Here is a 23,645-nt window from a genome sequence, read left to right as displayed (position 1 = left end):
AAGGTGAATAAAATGTAGAATATGAATGCAACGGAGTATCATTGTGCCATCAAAAATGATTAAAAAATGAGTTCAGAGAAATTTGGAAAATATGAACGGATGCATATTCTAACTGAGAACATTGCACAAAATGACAAACATCATTACAAGTTGCTACTCTTCTATTTTTTATTGCGCTAGGAGAGCAAAGCAAGGGCTGCGGATGTTGGTGAAAGAACCATAAAAACAGGTAGAGAAAAGGAGATTGAGAGGCACTGAGCCGGAGGAGTGGCTAGCGCTGGGAGCAAATCCCCGATCCTGAAACCGACCTTCAATGACAACGCGTGGGCCTTGTTTTATCTATCGAAACGGAACAAAGACAGGTCACGCATGCTCACTTAACGTACAATTTTCGATTCTCTCATTACCAAGGTCCTTCTCTCCCAACTCACTACCTTACGTGTTTTCTTTCATGGATCTCTCTGTAAATTTCTAATCTAGTTTTGCAGACAAAAGACCTAGTAAAAATAGCAAAGATCGCACAGGGTCGAAATGCCTCAGACACGAAGTACAAAATGCGACCATAATGCTCTGCGGCGCTCAGGAAGAGGACGTCACGACGCACCTTCGTTTTGACACTGCCGCCCCGCCCCCAGATGTCAATCCTCTTTCGCCTATTGGCTATGGGCAACACGACGCCAATCCGTACGGAAACGTGTTACGTGAGGTCACCATTTTGAGCGCGATCCGGGAACTTAGGGTATATCCGTTCCGACCGGAAGCTGCTCTTTCTTTTCTTGCTGGACTGCTGGCGTGAAGGATTCGGCTGATCTCTCTCCGTGCAATCTGGATCCATCCTCTCATCTGGAGCGATCCCCTCAGTTCCCGTCATCATGACTGAACAGATGACCCTTCGGGGTACCCTTAAAGGCCACAATGGCTGGGTGACCCAGATCGCCACGACTCCCCAGTTCCCAGATATGATCCTGTCAGCCTCCCGAGGTACTGCGTCCTGGATCACGCCTGCCAGTGGCGGGGGGGAAAGTTAGGAGAGACCATCTCAATGACCAGCAAAGGGAGGGCGAGATTGATGAGAAGATAGTGGTGCTAGGGCCTTGTCTGCTTCTGCTAAAGGAATGGAAGAGTAATGCTGAAGGAGGGTGGGCCTAAGGATTCCGGGAGCTGGAAGAGCTTTTGTACTGGACGATTGCTCAGTTCTGACTGAGGCAGTTCTGTTATGGGGGAGTGAGGAAGGAAGTTAGAACGAGCTCATTTTGTCTGGAGGGAGACTTGGACTTTTTAGAACTATCCTCCAAGCGAGGTGGGGGACCCAGACTGCCCTTTGTGACATCTGGACTGGGGGACGTGTATTATTAATAACTGCCCCGGGGATCTGTGGGTTAAGTTTTGTTAAGTCCTCTTAGGGTTCTAGGATGGGAGGGAAAGGAGATTTCTTTAGGGGCCCCTCCTTACTAGTTGGTTGCAGGGTCGGCTAGGTGGCGCAGTGGATGAAATCTGGAGGAATTGACTTCAAATGTGAATTTAACTGGGTGATCTGGCCAAATCACTTCACCCTTAACTCCCGATTACCTCCAAAAACAAGTTGGTGACATTTCCTTAGTCCACCTTGGAAAGGTGGCACATTTTCATTGACCCAAGGGAAGCACGAGTGAGCAATCATTTAGGAATGTCCTAGCTCAGTGTCTTACTCTGAGGACATTTTTTTCCCCACATCCTACAAGGACATCTAATAGAAAATTATTGCCTTTTGAGTATAAGGACCTGGTTTCAAATTCTGGCCCTGCCTCTTTCTGTGTGATGTTGGCTCAAGGATGTTTCACCTCTGTAGGTCTGTTTATTTTGTAACTGCCCTAGATGATCTCTAAGGTTCTTTCCAGACATTTGAGTCAAACTTTTATGAATGGATGAAAAACTTAGGTAAAGCTAGAGGAAGACATGTGGCCTTAGAAATTGAGAAAGTTCAAGGAATGTTTGGGATATAATATAATCTAGGCTTCTGGAACATAGAATATAAAACAAAAATGGTGGGTAGAAGAAATGGTAGATTTTGAATCCTAAGCAAAGAAGTTTTATCCATAGGGATACAAATACTCTGATGTGATAATGAGGGCCTGTGAGAAGAAGGGATGCAAAAGATTGGAGGGAGAGGTGAGCTAAACTTAAAAATCTGAGCATTAATACCTTTTCATCCCAAAGCATTTAAAAGGATGTTGTATTTAATGTTACCATTGAATACAAAGTACTGTATTGAAGTCTGTTGACTCTTTTATTTGAGGTTTTTTTTTTTCAGAAATCAACATTTATTTTTATGAGATTTTGAGTTGCGAGTTTTTCTTTCTCCCTTCTTCCAAGATGGCAAGAAATCTGATATAGGTTATACATGTACAATCATCTTAAACAACTTAACATTTTCTGGGGCTTTGAATTTAGATGACTAGGAAGATGCTTGAGCAGTAAGGGGTGGTGATTAAAACATTTTAGAGTCAAAGCTTCTTCCCAATTGGTAAATGTTTCCCTTCTCTGAACTTTGTGGCATTTCATGGTTGTTTATGCAACTCTTTTTAGTTTTAACTCTTTTCTGTTTGGCTGTTTTGTCATCTCATTGGTAACTCCTATCACAACTGAAATTGGTCAACTTTCAGCTCATCCTTAACTGAATTTACTCTGAAACAGGTGACAGTTTTTGGCAATGTAAAGAAATTTTCCTATAGATCTAATTTAAATTCCTTGTAAAAGTTATCTTGGATTTTTTTGTGTAACTTGGCTTTGAGGGCCTTGGCACTGTGTAGATATTCTTACCCTTTTTGGTCCCTATCAGCATAAGAACTAATATTTAATAGGACTGTGCAAAGAGATGAATTTAGTTTTATTCATCTTCTTTTCTTATTTATTCCTTTCTATTCAGATAAGACCATTATCATGTGGAAGCTTACCAGAGATGAAACAAACTATGGGATCCCCCAGCGAGCCCTCAGGGGTCATTCACATTTTGTTAGTGATGTGGTCATTTCCTCTGATGGCCAGTTTGCACTCTCAGGTTCCTGGGATGGTACATTAAGACTGTGGGATCTCACAACGTAAGTTTCTACTTGAATGACTGACTACTTCTTGGTGTAGGTAATAATCCAGGTCCTTAAAAGGTAGGTAGGATAGAAGAGAGGGGGAAGTAGTCTTAGTAGCTTTAACCCTGGACAAGTCACTTTAACCCTGTTTGCCTTAGTTCCTCATCTGTAAAATGAGCTGAAGAAAGAAATAGCAAACAATTCCAGAATATTTTCCTAGAAAACCCCAGATGAGGTCATAAAAGAATTGAATATTAGTGAAAAAGTTTTGTGGCCTTGATCAAGCCGGTGAACAAATGGCAGCCAGGAGACCTGTCTAGAAAAAAAATTCATGTTGTCCCAGTGATGAGAGTATGATGTTGTCAGCTGACCCCCTTGGGGACTGAAGACAAGTCCTGCAATTCTGATGGGATCTTCAAAATTCTAGGCATTGATATTCTATAATTAGATGTTATCAGATACTACTTACTAGCCTTTCTCTTCCTCCTATTTCCTTCATCCCCCAAATCCAGGGGAGAAAGATTGTCTTGTCTATTCAGACCAGTATTAGTCACTGGCCCTGGATTTTCAGCAAGGAGTTCTAGCTAACATAAAAGGCGGGGCCATTTTTCCTGGTGGGTTATAAAACTAGAGGGAGTCATGAAAAATCCAATATGAAAGAGGGATGTGGAAGACTATCTTGGGAGAAAGGGAATTAATATAATTTAGAGGAATATTGTCTTCCCATCTAGTGGCACTACTACCAGGCGTTTTGTTGGTCACACCAAGGATGTGCTGAGTGTAGCCTTCTCTTCAGACAACCGCCAGATTGTCTCTGGTTCCAGAGATAAGACTATCAAGCTGTGGAACACGTTGGGTGTCTGTAAATACACTGTGCAGGTAAAAAGTTAGTATAGGATTCATACCTGTATAATTTACGTAATGTGAAGGGACATGGGTTTTATTGTACTGAGCTCAATATTGAGTTCTTTGTCCCTGTCCTCTCTCCCACCCTAACAAAGTATGATACCTGGATCAGTGATCAGTCTAATGTTTATTGAGATTTTTGTTAATGCAGAATATTGACCCCTCTGAAAACCTTTCATTTAATAGGAGTGATGGTACACAAGTAAGTGGATATATAAGCCCTTTTATACTTATGAATGTATTCATCTTTTGAGCAAGGAATAGTATAAATGGACTTCTATCTATTCTATAAGGTATAGTGGCTGAGGGACAGGTAGGGCTGTTTTGAGAATTCATTCAAATGAGGTGGAGTTACCATAACTGATAATTAGTGCAGGAATTACAGTAGCTTTAAGGTTAATTCCCCACACTGTAACTGTTTATCCTTTCCCTTTTTAATGTCCCACAGGATGAGAGCCATTCAGAGTGGGTGTCCTGTGTTCGTTTTTCACCCAATAGCAGCAACCCCATTATTGTTTCCTGTGGTTGGGATAAGCTGGTCAAGGTGAGAGTGATCAAAGTGGATCTAGATGGTGGCCTATCCAGTATGTTCTTATCCTCCTGAATTTAGGTTTCTGATCAGTTAAACTTGTAACACTTTCATTGATTCAGTCTCTTCACCTGAAGACAATCAGTTTTGTTTTGTCTTTCAACTAGCAGAGAAAGTATTGCTGTGAATATTGTGATTTGATAATTTAATAATAATAATTATTAATTTAATCTCTTGGATATATGTCCCTAGTTGTATCACTGAGTTCAAAGATTACAAATAATTTGGATATTTTGTAATTGCAGAAATTTTAGTCCAAAATAATAGTCAGTTCTACAGTGGATTAGTTGGCTGTTTTCCTAATACTTTCTGTGCTTCTCATTTTGTCAGATTGATAGATGTTAGATAAAACTTGTATTTTGTTTTAACTTGTGGTTGGGCTAATAATGGGTTTTAAATAATGGGTGAAATTTTTCAATATTTTAAGCTTCATATCCTTTGACTATTTTTGAGAAATACCTTTCTCCAGGTCTTTATATCTTTCCTTTATATGCACACACATGCCTACATATCTGTCTGGAATATCAGATTTAATGGAAAGATACCAATATAGAATTCAAAACTAGGAAATTCTCCCTAGTTTGAGTGGTTCTTTGTTATTTATTATATATTAAACATCTGGCTAAGCTATGGAATCCATAACATTTTCAATTCTTGCTTTGTGGCCTAAGTCAGCAAGTAATTTAGTTCATCTGGGTTTTTCTTTTTGATATCTAAAAAAAGTTAGAATCAAATTGAAGGCATGTTGTGTTTACCTATAGGAAGTTATGTTCATTCTAAAATAGTCTTGTTGCATTTTCATTATTGGCCTCTGATCATCAGCTTCAGGAAAACTGAAATTGAGTTAATTATATGGATTCTAAATGCACAGCAGATCCCTCCCTCTGAAACTTCTTCTTCTCTCTAGGTTTGGAACTTGGCCAACTGCAAACTGAAGACAAACCACATTGGCCATACAGGCTACCTTAACACAGTTACAGTTTCTCCTGATGGCTCTCTTTGTGCATCTGGAGGCAAGGTATGAGAAGTGGGAGTACTTTTGTCCAAAAAAAATATCCAAGACTTAAATATAAGAAAACTGTAGTATGTGGTAATTGAATTTCCTAAGTTCCAGGCTAATGGGGATTGATTCAATTACTATTGATCATGGAAACCAGTGCACTTAAGTGAGGAACTGCTGGATTTGTAGTTAGAATCAGAATTTCAATTATCACTATATGATTTTTTGATATATCACTTAACCTCTTGGGACTGCTAGAAGAATAAAGTGAATTGCATCTGGGCTCCTTCAGCCTCTGTAGGAACAGATAGGGATTAAAGATTAACATCCAGTTCCAGAGCAGGAGGCTGAAATGAATTAATGAATTAATTCTCTTTGTAGGATGGTCAAGCCATGCTTTGGGACCTCAATGAGGGTAAGCATCTCTATACTCTGGATGGTGGTGACATAATCAATGCCCTCTGCTTCAGCCCCAATCGCTACTGGCTTTGTGCTGCCACTGGGCCCAGCATCAAGATTTGGGTGAGTGAGTGGTGGGTTTCAAATTTCCTGGATTTTATAGAAACATTAATGGAAGGAGCCTTGGGGCCATGGTAGAGCTGTGATGAAACTCCAACATGCCATCTGACTGACCCTGTTGAAATCCAGAGGCTGTTTCTGAGCAATCTCCTGGCACCCCAAGGTCTGAAGTTAAGCGAAGGGGAAGGTCTGGGATGTTCCTGAACTGATGAGCTATTATAATATGTCCCATATCCTTTAAGAAAAAAAAGTTGAAGTCTCTTATGGAATAGTTTAGTAGATTCCAGAATCTGATATACTCACATTTTTCTTGGTACAGTCCTTGGTATTTGGGAATAGTTAATATATCCTGTGTGTGAAGGAAGAAAATTTTCTATTCCTGCCACCAAAGTTAAAGTCATAGCTTCTTTAATTATGGGGATAGTATCTACTTGAAAAGATTGTGAATCAATTGAAATAAAAATAAATTCACACATGTGCATATACTTTACAAAACCCTGTTCTGGTTATTGTTATTCTCAGGATCTAGAGGGCAAAATCATTGTGGATGAGCTTAAGCAAGAAGTGATCAGCACCAGCAGCAAGGCTGAGCCTCCACAATGTACTTCCTTAGCCTGGTCTGCTGATGGCCAGGTAAGTCTTCATCCTGCCCTCTCTGACAAGAGTTGTCTTAAGAAACCCTTAGATAAACTGGGAATGGTTGAAAGTATCCTGCCTCTGTTACTGGGCTTAGGTGAATTGCCTAGAACTGCAATTTTTTGGTAATGCAATGTGATACAATTGAAAGATAGGATCTCAATCCTTGCTTAAGCCTGCCTGTTGGCTCATTCATCAACCATTTATTGCTTCTAAAAAGGGAGTTTACATTCCGGTTCGAGATAATATCCATGTAGAAAATTATATATACAAATTTCCAAGGGATGGCATGAGTAACTGGGGTTACAGATAGTAAGATGCATCAAGAATGCATCTTGGGGGGTGCTATTTTCATGGTACCGTTAATAGTGAGAGGGAAAGAGCATTTTATCTTGGGATTTATGGGGGTATGACTTTGTCTTTTTGCAGACTCTCTTTGCTGGATACACAGACAACTTGGTACGGGTGTGGCAGGTGACCATTGGCACTCGGTAAAAGGTCATCCATAACTCAGATTTTGAAATAAAGATCTTAATTTTTGCCTTTTGAAAAAATGTATTTTTTTGAATTGATCTGGTTTCTCACCCAAATCCCTACTCTAAAGACATTTCTTATCAGTCTAAAAGCTGGCAAGTGGCTTTTGAGGACAGGTTATTAAAATTAAAAAAAGTTGGATTTACTGAGGAACAGACTTCTGACAGAATCATTGGTGAGCTTGATGAGGGGGACCTATTTTCTAATAAAGGAGCATGGTATCCTTTTAGCTGACATCCAGTGGCCCTCGTTTATGAATGTGACCAAAAAAGCCATTTTTACAGGCACTGCAGAACAAGAGATTGTAAACAAAACAGTGGGTCTTTTAATTTCTAACTTGTCATAGTATCCTTTGTTTTTTGTGTATTTATTTTATGTTCTTAGTTAATTTATCTACTCTTGTATACCAAGCCACAAAATCCAAAGATCTACCTAATTTGTCTGGGTGTCATGTAGAGGGACTAGCTTTGGAAGAAGGATGTTGCTACTTGTGGTTTTGAAATAAAATTGAAGTTTTATTGGACTGTTACTTCCGAATAATCAGGTTCATGAAGTAATCACAGGGATCTGGAGTTATTAGGAACTTCTATACTAGTCCTATGTCTGGAACGCAGCTCTAAGCTTGACAACCCAAAAATAGGTTGACATTTTACTGTTCATTTTAAGGCAATGGGATCAAGTGATTGGCCCAAGGTCACACAGCTAGGCAGGATTTGAATTCCAGGGCTGGTGGGTCAACTAGCTGCCCTGTCCCTAGATCTTAATAACCCTTCTGGTTGCTTTTGGGGTATGGTTGTGGACTATCTGACAAGGGGGCTTTTTATTTTTTTGCAGGGTAATTAATAGAACCTCCCTAGGATCTGTTGACTAGGTGAATGATAATTCTTGGGCTCTTTATGTCACCCAGCTCCCTTTGTAAAATTAGAGGAATGACTTGCAAAATTAAGGTGGGTCCCTGACTTGGAGCTTGGAATTTAGACAGATGTAATGGAAGTTCAATACTGCTGATAAACATTAAAGATTGTCTTGTTATCAGTCTGTTTCATCAGAGCTTCCTAGGAAAGGCAGCTCAAAGGGGCAAAAAGAATTGCCATGTAATGTGGATTTTGAAATAAACATGTTGGGGTATATTACAAAGAAGCAAAGGGTGTTATTAGCAAAGAACTGTTTTTAAGTGAAAAAAAACTTGGTGTCCTGAATTCCAAGAGGAAATAAAAAGAACCATGGCTGAAGTAGAGTGAATACCCACATTGATGAGATTCAGATTCACTTGAATATTAAACATTCAGAGTCAAAATCAAGATGCTATTATAGAAACTTAATGCTAAGTTGTGAGCAGAGTGAAAAGTGATTTTTTTCTAAACTTAGCAAGGTGGGTAGCCTGTAATATGTAAGGCACAGAAAAGATGTCAGCATCAATACCTTATTGCTTTCCATTGGGAAGAAATACAGCTTCCACATAACCTTAAGAAATCATTTCTACACACCATTCCATTCCCATGTCAAATTTTGCCCAAAACTTCAGCCAAAGAGCAGTACAGAGAAAGGCAGGAGGCTAAGAATATGTGGGTGGGGGAGGGGTCATTGCCAACTTGGAATAAGGCCCCCAAATTGGAAGTGAAGGTTCTAGGAATTGCAAAGGGCATCAGCCATAAAGTCCTGGAGCCAGAAAGTGCCATGGTCTGTTCCCAGCACAATCAGTCATCTGAAGCTCCAAAATTTGTTTCCTGAGGCAGCAAGAGCCAAAAGCTCAACAGCTTATTGGATGGGTCCTTGTCAACATTTTGCCAGTCAGCAGTTCAGAACCCAAAATGAAACAAAGCAGAGCTTTGGAGAGATGAGCACCTACCAGGATGGAAAACTGCAAATTTAAATTCATAAAAGGAGGAATTGGATTTTCTACAAGGATAGCCTAAAAAAACCTACTTTTTTAAGTAAAACGCTGGTATCAAACACATTAATGGATGGATCCCTGTAGACCCCAATGGCTTGGAAAACCACATATGAACATTTTTTGTAGATTCCCCAGCTACCAAAATATAATTATTTACTATTTATGTTGTAATTTGTTTGCATGTTGATACTGACTGGGAAAGGGATTAATAAATTTTAGCTTAAGTTTCTGAGCTTTCGAGGTGTTCTATGTGCTAAAAGTTCCATTTTGTGCAGAGTGAGAAGGGAGGGAATAGGAATTAGGCAGCATCTTCATTCAGAACCTACCAAGACAAAACTATGCTGAAAATGATACAGTAAACTTTTATTTTCCATTTCTACACACCATTCCATTCCCACCCTTTAAATTTTCCCCAAAACTAACCTCAGCCAAAGAACAGTACAGAGAAAGGCAGGAGGCTAAGAATATGTGGGTGTGGATGGGGTGGGGGGAGGGTTACCGCCAACTTGGAATAAAGCCCCCAAATTGGAAGTGGAGGTTCTAGAAAAAATATATTCTATGCCCAAGACTTCTCAAAAGATCAAAGCAATCCCTACCTCCCCAAACTGAGGGAAATCTGGGCCCGAGAATATTAGTCACATTTTTGGTGACAAACTCCCAATGGAGGTGGGGGAGCAGCATAACAGGGTAAAGATGGTGAAAAAAGAACAGGGTGACAACCATAATGGTTCAGATCTGAGACAAAGGACCTTAGAGGAACTCAACATACCCATACAGCTACAGATAGCTGAAAGAAAAAGGACAACGTATGTGTGAGGGGAAGGGTTTCACCCTATTAGAACAAAAACCAACTCAAATCCTCCCCCTCAAAATTAATTTGGGTAAACAGATGGAATTGGAGAGGGGTAGGGTAGAAAACGGGGGAAACTATTTCAGTTTTTCCCATATCCAACTATAGACAAGGATGAGAAGATAGAATGAAAATCAGAGGTGGGAATACAGGAGGAAAAGAGAACCAACCTCCCCAGCTACCTCCCCCTACCAAGATATGGTATGTTTGGGGAAGAGGGAGCAAGCACTGAGATGCTTCAAGGGCAGAGTTTGATTCGGGTGCCCTTGGAAATCACCCGGAAAAAGGGGAAGACCCGCTCACCCAGAAAGGCAGCTGAGAATGTATGTACATGTCCCAGAGTCTCAGCATTATAGAAACCCAATCGTCCTGCCTCATAGTCCAGGTATACTCCTAATCGATGTGGCTTGTCACCAGGACTCAAAGGTGTCTGCTCAGTTGAGCTCTGTGCCTGGTAGCGCTTCCCATTGGTGCCCACACACCACACTTCCCTTTGAAACATTGGCTGCTGGGGCAAATGGAGCCGTCTGCGGCGATGATGGTGGCGTGATGGTGTGACATCCCCACTACCCCCAGAACCTGTTGCTGGTCCCCCCTTCTCCTTGTGACGAGTTGACTCACGAGCAGCCCCTACAGCCCAGCCCCGCCGACCCCCAACTTCTACCTCCCAATAGTGGCGACCAGAGCGGAAACCCTGGGCACCCAGCACACAGCATTCAGCTGAAAATCTTTTGGGGTGTTCAGGGAGTTCTTGGCGCCTCTCTGCCAAACGGACCCCGCGACGGTCAGGTGACAGGGCTAAGGCTGGATGAGCAGTGTCAGGATCCAGAGTCAGGTCCACTGAAATGAGAAGGAAAAGTTTTGAAGTTCACTTGGTTTAGTTCCCTTCCCCCCTGCCCCTTGTTTCCCTCCAAAAAAGTCAGTAAGCAGTCTATTTCCCAACTTCTATCCATTTTTCCAGGACCTAGTAGCCTATGTTTCAAGTCCAAAGATCACCCTTGTATTTTCCCTTCTTCCCATCTATATACTCACACTTTTCCCAAACTCAGATTCTAGATGATAGAGGGAAGGTGATTTGTAAATTATCTACCTCGGGCAGCCTGACAGAACATCCGGCTCATCTTCCTCACGATGGCATCTGTCAAGAAGTCATGACTGTGGGGATGGCTGGGATCTGGGGACCAGATCTCTGGAGGTTGAAGCTGTACCTCCTCACACCTGAGAGAGGATTAGAGGATGGTATACATGGTACACTAAAGTCCCAGAAGGGAGAGGGAAAGATAGGGGAGAACTGGGGTTTGGAGATAAATATTTGGGTCCTGAGAAAGGAAGGCAAGGATTCAGGGACTAGGGACAAGATGTGTGGGTCAGGGAGGGGAATAAGGGAAGATCCAGACATCTAGTCAAGGTTAACAGGGTATGTAGGAAACCAGATGCCTTGGTCCTAGTTAAAAATTTGTATTCTATGGAATTCAGGGTTTTGAGGGATACAAACTCACCTGTTAAAAGTCTCCTTGATGTCCTGAGAATAATAGAGACAAAAAGTGGGGGTAAGGAAGGGGAAAGAAAGATATAGTCAGCCCTTCACAGTTGGTTTCCTTATCCCCTAGATGGCTAGCCCAGATTAAAAGGGCCAGGTTTCAGGACTTTTTTAATTCATCTCCAACCATCTCCACTTTTTCAACCCATATATTCATGGAGGGTCTTTCCATCTTTAAAAAAAGCAATGTCAAATTCTCTCTCTTGAACATTTGGTCCAGGTTCTTATTATCTGTAAGTTCTTTCCCAAGTCTAACTTAATATTCCACCTGCTGAAATTTACTTCTATTCCTGTTCATTCTGTAAAATAAGCCTTCATTTTCTTCAGTTTGAATCATCCCAGTTTTTTCCTATTTAATAACAATTTAATAAAACCAGTCCTATAAGATCCACAATAATATAGGGGAGTGATAAGTATAAATCCAAAAGATCCAACTCATTTCTACTTGTTTTAGAATGTGTTTTATTTCCCTCAACAACAGTGGGATTATCTTCCTGATTATATTATGGAATACAAATTTATTTTTATAGTTTAAGAATAAATATTTACTATACTGAGGGGGAAATAGCCCAGAAATATGCTGGGAGACTAGAAAAAATTGTCTTAGCTCACAAAATTTGTCAAAATTTGAACTGACTGTTCACTGTCTCTCACCAATAACTTTCCTTGTTAAGTTCCAATGACATTCTTGCTTGACTTTTAATACTTTTTGAAAATCTTTATTTCTTTGATTTTTGTGATATTTCTGTTTTTTAATAACTCTTAAATCTCTTTCAATCAATTTTCTCCCAACCAGTATCGTCATTCCATTTCTCTGCTCAGGTCAAGAAGAGTTGCTAAAAGCACCAACTTTTAAGATTTGGATCCAGTTCAGCTTTATGCTGTCCAATCTTGCTTTGGCCTTCTTTGGGAATTCTTTTATTCAACTTTGACTCTCTAATATACTTCCCAAAGTATAGTTAACTTCAGGTATTTTCCTTTAAACTTGCAATTTTCCAGCCTCAGTGGATGACCTTGTCCCTTGAAAGACAGTTCATTTGAATAGAATTTCCCTCTGTACTACATCAATATCAGGGATGAATGAAACTTTAGAAATTATCTAGTCCAATGCTAAAATGAGATGAAGGGATACTTATCAAGTCATACTTTCTTCCCTTCTCAAAGGAATCTCCCTTTTTCTATAATCTCTTCATCTAAATGCTAAATTCCATTTCCCCTCAATGCCTCCTAATCCTTTCTAGCCCCTTTACTCTCTCCTTTTCCATATTCTCCTTTCCTTTTTACTTTTTAACAGTGTCTTTTAGTTGACCCAACTATTCTTCCTACCATTCAATTTTTCCTTTCTTTACCCAACTCCTCAAAGATGGGATTGGTATCTATTGGTACCATTCTTATTTGTTTCTTAATTTGGCATTGGTTTCTGTCTCCATGACATTTTTTCTTGACTTTTAACACATTTTGAAAATCTTTATTTCCTTGACCTTTGTGATATTTCCTTTTTTAATAACTCTTAAATCTCTTTCAATCAATTTTCTTCCTTCTACCTCCCAAACATGTGAACTGTCACAATCTTCTACTATTCTTTCAGTATATTAATTTCTGTCAAAACTACTAACAGTCTTCTGGGATCCTAAATTCAACTCAATCTAATCATTATTAAACAGCTACTATGCACATAGACACAAAGAGAATAAAGGGCACCATCCCTTCCCTCAAATAATTTACTATTTGGGAGGGGAGAGATCCAGATAAAATATATAAGAAAATGTGAGAGCTTAATTTTAGTTGAAGAGGAAAAGTGGAGGTAGGAGGGAAGAGAGGTGAAGGTGAGAGAAGACTTTATGGTGAAGATGGCAACCGAACTGGACCTTGAGGGAAAAGAATGCTTTCAATAGGCAGATAGAGTGAATTCTAGGCTTGGGGGATGGCCTATGCAAATACACAGGGGGGTGGGAAAGGGCATGATGAGACTGTAGGACAGCTACTAGTCTAGTTTCTCTGGTAGATCTGTGAAGGGGAGTAAATATGAAAAAAAGTTGGGAAAAAAGATTGTAATCAGATTGTGGAATGTACACACACACTAAAGGGTCTGCAATTTATCCTACAAGCAACAAAAAGCTTTCAAATGTTCTTGAGGGGGGGAGTGATATGGTCAGACTTGAATATCAGAAAGCTGTGCAAAGAGTTTATTGGAGAACAGAGGGAACGCAAGGCAACTAGACAGAGGGGCTGAAATGTGAGTGGTGATAGAGAGGAAAGGATAAAGGAGAAATACTTTGGAAGTAGAACTGACAGTGAATACTTATTAAAAGAGTCAAAGGCAATTCCAAGGATTTTAGCCTGGCTGATTAGAAGAATAGTGAGGCCAACAAAAGGAAATGTGGAAAGAGATCAGAAAATTGGGAAGAGAATGGAAAGAAATGATTACAAATCAAGTTTAAACTCAATGTTTAAGATATCAATAGCTAGGATTGCCTAGGAAGATGATGGCAATAACGTCCTAGTGAACAGAGGAAAAAAAAATCAGAAAAAAAAATTTTAAATCTCAATATGTATATGTTACAGACAAGAGTAAAGCTGACAAAAAGAGAAGAACTCAGTCGATAGGATGGAGAGGGGGGTAGAAGAAGATGGAGAGATCAAAAAAGAATAGTAAGACAGGAGGAAAATATTCTTATTTTGAAAGATGAAAGATTTGAAAGATGAGGAACAAAAAATGGAGATAAGGGGCACACAGGATTTCACTAAAGGGTATAAATGCTAAAGACATCAGAAACAGAAGGAAAGGTCCTCTATAAATTCAGAACAACACTTTTTGTAGTACCAGAAAACTAGGAAATCAAGTTGATGTATATGAATATAATAGAATTTTATTGGCATTTTAAGGAGCAACAAATTAAAGAAATTCCATGAAAGACTTGTATGAACCAGATGCGTAACAAAGCAAGCAAATATATTTAATGATACCAATAATGTAAACAGAGAAAACTAAAAGGAAGCCATTCTCTGTGAAAGCTATCTTAGTTCTGGAAAATAAATTATTTAAGTAGGCATAATGTTGCTGTAGAAAGAGCACTAAATTTGGAGTCGAGACCTGGGTTGAAATCCCAGATCTACTACTAGCTCTGCAATTATGTCATGTAGCCTCTCTCATTTCCCTCATCTGTGAGAATCAGGGTTGGATTAGATGACCTCTAGGTTCTTGGCCTTTGAATCTATGATCTTTCCTATAGTGTCATCTTTTTCAGAAGAGAATGTGTGTGGAATGCTACATTTTGTCTCTATGTAGCTGTTTTAGCTTAACTGCTTTTGTTTGTTACAGGATCAATCAATAAGGTGGAGGTGTATTATTGGGAAATGACTGGTGTAAAAACAAAGATATCTATCAAAACTTTTTTTAAGAAGGAGGGAAGGGGCGGCTAGGTGGCGCAGTGGATAAAGCACCAGCCCTGGAGTCAGGAGTACCTGGGTTCAAATTCAGTGTCAGACACTAAAATAATTACCTAGCTGTGTGGCCTTGGGCAAGCCACTTAACCCCGTTTGCCTTGCAACCCCCCCCCCCCCCAAAAGAGGGAGGAGCAGGGCAGTATCAAAACAGTAAACTCCTTTTGGATCTTTCTCTCTCTTACCATCTCTGAAGTCAGTATGTGAGAAATCTTCCATTCCTTTTTTAAAAATGCTCAGATTTCTGATATATAGCACTCCATTTTCACTGTTTCTGCCCTAATCTAGGCCCTGAGGTCTCAAATTACCATAAAAGCCCTGCAGCTGGTCTCTACAGGCTTTGCCTGATTTAGTGCTTTCTATATAACAAAACGCTAATCTTCGTAAATTACCATTTTTATCATTTATTCACTATCCTATTCAAGATCCTTGGGTAATCTAGCATGATATGAGTTTTGAGGAATGAGAAGGAGTAAGAAATAAAATGGAAGGTTCTGGGTTCTAGTTCAACTCTGCCACTAACTATGGGCAAATTGTTTAATTCCCTAGAGTATACAATAATTCATCTGTTTAAAAAAAAGGGGATGGGGGGTTTGAACTAGATGATCTTCAAATCCATTCTAGCTTCAAAATTTTGATTAAATACAGCTTTCAAAGTCCATCATAATCAGGTTCAACTATCCAACCATATTTAAAAACTAATTTGCCAAGTCACTTTTTTCATCAATCAGGTTGGTTTATTTACTGTTACCTCCAATAACTGCATCCAGTCTATTGCTCTTATTGTTATCCATGGCTGAAATGCCCTTTTCTTCATCTCTATTTATTTAAATCCTAGCTCCAGTTCCATCTTATCCATGAAGCCTTTAAAAAAAAGGATCTACAGCTGCAGATAAACCATATCCTACATTTATATAGTACTTTCTAGCTAAGAGGAATTCTGTAAAATGACAAGTTTGCAATTATATGCCCATTTTACAGTATTAGGAAACTGAAACTCAGCTAACCCATGTCTAGGTGACCGGTAAGTCCCAGACCAGGACTCACACTTAGGATCTTATGACTCAAATCCAGTGTTCCTATCTTTAATTAATACTCTACTGCCTTTTTTTTTTGTGAACTAGTCCTGTGATTTCAATGTAGATCAGTGGTGTGAAATTCATATAGAAACAGATCCCTGTGGACCACATATTGTCTTAGAAAAATTTCAAGTAAACATTATCTATCTTGTATGGCATTTTTATTTTGTTAAATATTTCCCAATTATATTTTAATCTGATTTAGGCCATAGCCTGAGTTGCAAGTTTGATATCTTAGGTGTTGACAACTACTGTTGAGGAAACTCCTTGTACTAATGCAACTCAGCAAGAATTCTATAACCTGCACTGAGAGAGCATCCTACAGAACTGAAAAGTATGGCATAGTTTGGCAGAGGATAGCCCTGAACAAAGGTCAGTGTGGGAAAACCAGAGGTTGATGAAGATCAGACAGAAGGGAATCTTTTTCATTCAGGGGTCAAAGGTGGAGATTTAATGAGTCCATGACTGGCAAGTGAAGTGTAAGTGATATGGAAAACACCTTGAAAAACCGAATAGTCAAGAAATAGATAATGAACTAATGTTTAACTAAGATCCAGAAGGAAATGGCAGCAAAAACTTTTTAATGAAGGAATCATTAAGCTTAGGTGCTTCTTAGAAGAATGAAAGGCATTATGATTTCAATTATCACCTCCATCTAATGACTGCTCAGGTCTAGGCCCCAAGCTGCCTTCAGGGCTTGCTTAATAATCTTCTGCCACTTCAAACAACCTGTCTTAAATAGAGTTTAATTTTTCTCCAGACCTGCTGTTCAGCTGACCTATGCCTATCAGGTGTGCCACAATGGAGAGATCAGAGGGGGCCTCCTGGAATCTTTCAGTTATTTCTGACTCCTCACTCTTCCTCTTCATCCTGGCACCCCACCTAGTCTGTTTTTGCTTCTGTAATTACTCTCCTATACATAGCTTCCTCTTAACTCCATTATCTCTTTCCCAGACTTTCATCATTTCTCATTTATGCTATTAAAACAGCTTCTAAATTAGTCTCTCCCTTCTCCAATATGCTTCATGCAATGAAGCCAGATCAATCCTCTTTATTTCAGGCCCTGTGTGACCCTCTACCCATAAATGTTCTCCAGCTTCCTGATAATATGGATTCAATTCAGCTTCCTTTACTATCTGGTTCTAATTTACCAATTTTATCATATACACTTGCTTCACCCAAAATGAACTACAGCTATTACTCAAACATGCTCTATAGTTTTTCATTTCCATACTTGTGGAATATCTTCTACATGCCAACCATTCCGAATTTTACCTGTCCTTTCAAGGTCAGCCTTACAAGTCATTTCTTTCCTAAAACCTTTCTTAATTTTGCCTTATCAGTACCACCTGGCTTACTATCCTGTCTTCCTCTGAACTCTAATACAAGTGTTTTTCTTTAAACACCTTTCAAGAATTTCTGCATTCTATTTTGTTATTTTTTTATTTACTTGGGAATGTGTCTTATTCCCTCTACTAGTAGTCTACCAGACTACTAATTAGTGGTATTTCCATATTTAAGGATATTTATTCATCTTTTTTTTTTATCCCCAATAGAACCTAGAGCATAAGGGCCTTGAAGACAATAAGGATTCAGAATATACAGGAGGAGAAAAGTTAAAGTTTTCTTTGCACTGAGTAGTTCCCAAGTGCCAAACTTTAATGACATAGATCATAGATATACTGGGGAAACAGGCCTTACATATAGCTACTAAAGTGAAAAAGTTTGATTCCTATAAATTCCAGTATGATAGAAAAGAAACTCTTAAAAACAACTCCTTTGGCTCTTTTCTATTATACAGCATTTTTAAAAACTTTTATTTATTTAAGGCAATGTGCCCAAGGTCACACAGCTAAGCAATTATTAAGTGTCTGAGGCCAAATTTGAACTCAGATCCTCCTGATTTCAGGTCTGGCGTTCTATCCACTGCACCACCTAGCTGCCCCCTACTGTATAGCTTTTTAACAATTTTTCTGAATAGGCATATCCATCTGGAAGGTAGTACTATATAAATTACCAGTTCCAGTTGTTGTGCCAGGTATAGTTCACAATTTTTAATCTGTAAATTCTAATGTACAAATGTGTCTTTTTAAAATGCTAAAAAGTTTAGCACAAACCTGTCTTTTCTAGGGGATCTAATTAAATGGGATAGGACCCTGAGTTTATGCTTCATGAGGTTCAGTTACAATGAGTATAATGTTTATGTCAATGAGGATGTTTAGCATCGAAAATAGGATACTCAGAGTGAGTTGTACAGAAAGACTGTTGTACAGAAATTTTGTTCTTTTGGTCCCTAGCGTGTGTAAGAGGAAGTTGCAAAGAGGGATATTTGAGTTTGATGTGAGGAAAAACTTCCTAGCAATTTGAGCTGTGCAAGAATGGAATGGATTACCACAGTGAGTAGTGGGTCACCTCTCACTGGAGGCCTTCAGGCAAAACTGAATGTCAGGCATAATATAGAGGGGACTTTTGGCCAAGTACACTGAAGATGGACATTGAAGTCTCAACCATGAAATTCTGTAATGCTATAGATTCTCACAAAGATTAGGCCTAGTATATAGCAACCTTCAAAGTCTTTTTATTTTTTTTTTTAGGTTTTTTTTTCTCAAGGCAATGGGGTTAAGTGGCTTGCCCAAGGCCACACAGCTAGGTAATTATTAAGTGTCTGAGGCTGAATTTGAACTCGGGTATTCCTGACTCCAGGGCCGGTACTCTATCCACTGTGCCACCTAGCCGTCCCTCAAAGTCTTTTTAATAACCAAAGACAAAGTATGAAGAAACCAGGGCCAAACTTCTTGCTCTGAATTTGTATAGTGTTCACATAAACACATTTATAAATATGTTCCAACTTAGACTGAAAGTTTCCTGATGGCAAGGACTATGACTCTGTTATTCTCCATACTTTGCTCACAGTGAATGACAAATAAATACATGATAAGGATTATATTAAATAGGTTTTTGGTAAATGTTGTTTGATTCAAGAAAGAAGAGCAGGGATAGGAAGAGTTGGGATTGAAGAGAACAAGAGAAAGAGGGCACAGGTAACTAGACATGGAGTAGAATTTGAATTTGCTCTCACCTTGAGCAGCCTAAGTCCCCCCTGTTGGCTTCTCTCTTGTGCCTCAGCCAGTAGTCGACTTAACTGTGTAGCTTGTTCCCCTAGGCGCTCCGCTGCTGCCCCTGCACGACCTAACTGGGCTTCATGCTGTTCTCGTAAGCGCCGTTCAAGCCCAGCTTGTTCATCAGCTAGAAACCGTGCCAATCTTCCAAATTCTGATGCTACTGCTGCCAGTTCTGTCTTCATCTGACTCTAGGAGGGATTAAAAAAAAAGAGAGAGATGGAGGATTTGAGGGTGGAAGTCACCTCATAAATCATGAGTTTACTTTTACTACTCTCCCCTATCATGCACTGTGGCCTTTTCCATGGGACATCAAATCCAAGATTTCTTGTTTTAAGTAACATGTGAAAAGAGTGCCTAGTAAGAGTCCAGAGGCCCTGGTTCTCATCCCAGTTCAATTACTGCCATATTTGTGACCACAGACTAGTCACTTAATTTCTTTGAACCTCAATTTCCTCATTAGTAAAACAGGGGAACTGGACCAGATGATCCCCAAGGCCCCTTCCATCTCTTAGATTTTTTTTTTTTTACTGCTCCTTTTCTAATCATTCTTCCTCAGCTTCCTCATAAATTTCCCAGACCGAACTACTATTCTCTTCCAAAGATCTGAGCATCTGGTCTTTGGTTCCCGCTTTTCCCCCCTCCTTTCCATTCTCCCCATCACACTGGGAATCTAGTTTCTATCTACCCTCTCCAGATATAGGACTCTTGCTTTGGTCTGTACCCACCCTCCCAATCACATACACCTGCCTTGAGCTCTGTGACCCTCCTTTCTTCCTTGGCCTTCAGTTTCTGTACAGCTTCCAGGTGCTTCTTCAATGGTTCCACATGACCCTGCAGCTTTGCCTGTTGCATGTGAATGACAGAAATGGGACAAGCATATTTGTTCTTTGACAGATAACTGGTTGAAATGAGTATATCATTGATAGAAAATTCAGCCTTCTTTTATGGACTAATATGGCCATTTTATATTTATCTTATTTCTTTCCTTCATCAACCCGCTAGAAATTAAAAGTTATATAGGGTTGGAAACCATTGGCGTCATATGGCTTCTCTGCTCTTCCAAGAAAATCAGCAGTCTTTACAAAAATATTACATTCCCCTCACATGTCAGAAAGGGAGAAGATCCTTGAAGCATCTCTTTAAAAGTCTGTCAGGCCCTAGGTTTGTAGTTTTATTTTTAATGGGGACTTGTTTTATAAAGTTAAGAGTAAAAGGAATAGAAGGGTAATTCTTTTTTTTTCTTTTTTAGGGTTTTGCAATGCAAATGGAGTTAAGTGGCTTACCCAAGGCCACATAGCTAGGTAATTATTAAGTACCTGAGACTGGATTTGAACCCAGGTCCTCCTAACTCCAAGGCCGGTGCTTTATCCACTATGCCACCTAGCCACCCCTGAAGGGTAATTCTTAACAAGAATTAGGAAGTCATATCCAATTTAACTCTCCGATTTTCACTTTTACAATGATTAAGTGAGAAATGCTTTGTGAACAATTGACAGAAGGCATTTTTTTTTCTTTAAAAAGAGCTACTGGGGCAGTTCAGTGGATAGAGCACTGCCCTGGAGTCAGGAGGACCTGAATTCAAATCCAATCTCAGAAAGGTCATACTTAGCTATGTGACCTTGGGCAAGTCATTTAACCCCATTGACTTGCAAAAACAAACAAAAAAGAGCTGTTACATGGCCAAGATGAGAGCATATAGATAGTGCCAATGAAAACCTCTTCCACATTATATCCATTTATTCCTTATCAATCTTCTACTCATATTTTTTCCTCCCCTCTTCTCTCTCCTCTGCTTTAGTATTTATTATTTGGTGGTTAATAGAACTGGTAAACTCTGCTAGTGGTCCTCAAAGTCAAAGAGAATGAAGATTCTATGAAGGTAAGCATTTTTCTCAGTAGTGGAATTTCATTTATAGCTTTTGAATAAATAATTTATAATAATTACATTAAATTAGCAATTTACAATATCAGTGTTATAATTTGAATCCCCATTTGTCAATATGGTATTCCAATCAATGAAATAAAGCATATGAAGGGCAAGGATCATTTGTTGTCTTTTTCATCCTTCTCCTTGCTCCCCGATTAAACTCTGAATCAGTATCTTGCACAAGAGTTTACAGATAAATGAAACAAAAAATATTGTCAATTGAACTCAAATTCAGGTCTATGATTCTGCTGGGACATAGGCCTTGAGAGAACAGGGAAGAACTGATTTTGTTCTCAGAACCAATATCAATAGCAATGACATTAATTTTACATACTGTTGTGGAGAGCCCAGTTCAAAGTTTGGGAAAAACAAAGGAAAAAGAAAGACTTAATCCTCCTCAGGCAGTTTATAGTTCTAGGTTGGTATAGGAATCATGATGCTGTGAATTGATCTTATTTTACAATTCATTCTACTATACAATTAATTTTTCATAACCAACTTCAACTGCAGAACCAGGCCCAGAAACAAATGTGGTCCCAACCAATGTATAATCAGAATCCAAAGGTGCATCTCATTCAGAAGGCACCCAGAAAAAAAAAACAAAAACCGTTAGTAGGTTAATGTTGAAGCAAGAAGGGTGATAGGTCAGCAAGGCCAGAGAAAGAAGCAGGTGTGGTCTGTAGAGTACCCTTCCTTCCTTCATTATCCTGGATTTTATACCTGACAGATGAATAGTCAGCTAACTTTCAGATTAAAGTGTTTTTCCAATTTATTTTTCTCCTAAATTCCTCTAATTCTTCATACCTGTCTCTAGGAGGTCTCTGAATCTATCAGAGACAGGGTTTTCTTTGGCTATCAAAATAAATTAACAACACCTGTGGAGTAACCTCCAGAAAGCAGCAGTCTGCTCCCTGGTAATATGAAATTGTGTCAAAAACATTCTGAAAAAGTCAACCGTCTCAATTTCTGTGTAACATCTGCCTCATAAGATTCTTGGGAGGATAAAAGAAGATGTTTGTAAAGCACGGTGCCTGACAAATATAGATGCTCGTTTTCTATATTTAGTATCCCTTTATTTCTCTAGGTAAGCCTTTCCTTGTTCTTCTCTAGTATAAAGTTGAAGCGATAAGACTGAATCTGAGGTGAGATCTGGAAGGAAAAGGATAGTGTTGGCCTGCTTCCCGCCCGACCAGGCCTGCCCCTCTCTTTCTCACCTTGTACTCCTGCACCACCTCCTCCAGTGGCACCACACTGTGCTGCTTGTGGCTTCTTGATTCTCGGCACACCACACAGATAGCCTCCTCATCTACCTCACAGAACAACTTGAGGGCCTCCTGGTGCTTGGGGCACACACCTTGTTCATTGCCCCGGCTTCCCCTCCGAGGGGCTGGGTGCATTTGCCGGATCACCTGCACCATGTTGGCCAACTGTAGGTTGGGTCTAAAGCTCCTACGGGGGAAAGTCTTCCTACACTGGGGGCAGGTGAACCTCCGCCTCGGGGCAGGTGCTGGTGGTGGTGGGGTGGCCGGCTCGAGCTCTTCCTCCTCGTCTTCCTCCAGCACCACCTCATCTTCGTCTTCCTCCTCCTCCTCGCCCCTCAGCTCCTCTTCCACGTCCCCCAGGTAGTATTCCAGCTCTTCCTCTTCATCCTCATCCCACACGTAATCCATGTTGTCCCAAGAAGGGCCATTGATGCTATTGGTCCAGAACTCCTCGTCCTCTTCCTCTTCCACTTCCTCTTCCTCCATGTCCCCCTCGTACTCATCCTCGCGCATCGGGGTGTCCCATCCGCCGCTGGCGCCCGCCGCCTCCGCCTCTTCTTCCTCCCCTTCCTCCTCCTCCTCCTCCTCCCTCTCCTCATCCTCTCCGCCCCACAGCTGAGTCACGCACACCCTGCAGAAGTTGTGCCCGCAGCCGATGGACACGGGGTCTGTGAAGTAATCCAGGCAGATGGCACATACTGCCTCCTCTTGGAGGGTCTGGACTGGGTTGGGTGCCATGGCAACGGCAGCCATCTTAGTCTCCAGTCAACCAGGAAGTTGGGCGCCGCGGGCTGGGGAAGGGGAGGTGGGCGGGGGGGGCCGGGGGGGAGGGGGCACTGTTGCTCGGACTGTCCGAGCGGCCTCCCCCGCTGCCCTTTTCTACTCCCGGCTCGGCGAGGGGTCCCCGGGCCTAACAGGCGCTCCGGCGCGCGCGCACACGCGCCGACACTCAGTGACGGAGCCCCGATTCCCAAGCCTAGCGGATGCACAGCCCTGCGCGCCCCCCGCCTCCGCGCTGCCGAAAAGCGAGGGGCCGCTCCTCAGGGGCCCGCCAACTGTTTCCCCGTCGGGGTTCTGAATGCAAATCCTCCCTCACTGGCCCTTCCCCCTACTCCTCCGGCCCCCTCCCCTTCCCCTGGCTCCTCCCCTCCACTTCCTCCGCGCTTCCCTTTACTTCCGGCCTCTCCGCACGCCCATTTCCTTCCACTCGGGATGCTGGGCTCCCGGCGCCCGGGGCCGCCCCGCCCCTCCCTCTCCTCGCGTCTCCTCCGGCGCTCAGCC

General features: G+C 40.8%; 2 protein-coding genes and 1 non-coding gene across 3 annotated transcripts; 2 read left to right on the top strand and 1 right to left on the bottom strand.

The window, feature by feature from the left end:
* The first annotated feature begins 764 nt into the window (after nucleotides 1-764).
* RACK1 (receptor for activated C kinase 1) lies at nucleotides 765-7,266 on the top strand. Its single transcript, XM_074225273.1, has 8 exons — nucleotides 765-981; nucleotides 2,906-3,077; nucleotides 3,794-3,941; nucleotides 4,417-4,512; nucleotides 5,465-5,575; nucleotides 5,939-6,079; nucleotides 6,599-6,709; nucleotides 7,142-7,266. The coding sequence occupies exons 1-8, from the start codon at nucleotides 873-875 to the stop codon at nucleotides 7,205-7,207; spliced, it is 954 nt and encodes a 317-aa protein (XP_074081374.1). The 5' UTR covers nucleotides 765-872; the 3' UTR covers nucleotides 7,208-7,266.
* LOC141515739 (small nucleolar RNA SNORD95) lies at nucleotides 6,153-6,222 on the top strand. The gene has a single exon (XR_012476486.1). It is a non-coding gene; the product is annotated as a small nucleolar RNA SNORD95 (small nucleolar RNA).
* Nucleotides 7,267-7,373: 107 nt separating the features above from the next.
* TRIM41 (tripartite motif containing 41) lies at nucleotides 7,374-23,513 on the bottom strand. Its single transcript, XM_074225272.1, has 6 exons — nucleotides 22,317-23,513; nucleotides 19,923-20,018; nucleotides 19,133-19,363; nucleotides 11,490-11,512; nucleotides 11,081-11,208; nucleotides 7,374-10,830 (listed from the first exon to the last, which is right to left on the bottom strand). Exons 1-6 carry the CDS (start codon nucleotides 23,115-23,117, stop codon nucleotides 10,229-10,231), a joined length of 1,881 nt encoding a protein of 626 aa, XP_074081373.1. The 5' UTR covers nucleotides 23,118-23,513; the 3' UTR covers nucleotides 7,374-10,228.
* Between the last annotated feature and the right edge of the window lie 132 nt (nucleotides 23,514-23,645).

This window comes from Macrotis lagotis, chromosome 2 (assembly GCF_037893015.1).
Source record: "Macrotis lagotis isolate mMagLag1 chromosome 2, bilby.v1.9.chrom.fasta, whole genome shotgun sequence".
Taxonomy (NCBI): domain Eukaryota; kingdom Metazoa; phylum Chordata; class Mammalia; order Peramelemorphia; family Peramelidae; genus Macrotis; species Macrotis lagotis.
Note: the sequence above shows the minus strand (reverse complement) of the source record. Positions and strands in the feature narration are given on the sequence as shown.

What these genes read in the sequence shown, in the direction of transcription:
- RACK1 (XM_074225273.1), top strand. Translation starts at nt 873, where the DNA reads ATGACTGAACAGATGACCCTTCGGGGTACCCTTAAAGGCCACAATGGC. An exon ending in TCTGTAAATACACTGTGCAG is followed by an intron (nt 3,942 to 4,416) that starts GTAAAAAGTTAG and finishes AATGTCCCACAG; the next exon opens with GATGAGAGCCATTCAGAGTG. An exon ending in GGCCCAGCATCAAGATTTGG is followed by an intron (nt 6,080 to 6,598) that starts GTGAGTGAGTGG and finishes TGTTATTCTCAG; the next exon opens with GATCTAGAGGGCAAAATCAT.
- TRIM41 (XM_074225272.1), bottom strand. Translation starts at nt 23,117, where the DNA reads ATGGCTGCCGTTGCCATGGCACCCAACCCAGTCCAGACCCTCCAAGAG. An exon ending in ATCAAGGAGACTTTTAACAG is followed by an intron (nt 11,209 to 11,489) that starts GTGAGTTTGTAT and finishes ATCCTCTCTCAG; the next exon opens with GTGTGAGGAGGTACAGCTTC. An exon ending in GTTCTGTCAGGCTGCCCGAG is followed by an intron (nt 10,831 to 11,080) that starts GTAGATAATTTA and finishes TTCTCATTTCAG; the next exon opens with TGGACCTGACTCTGGATCCT.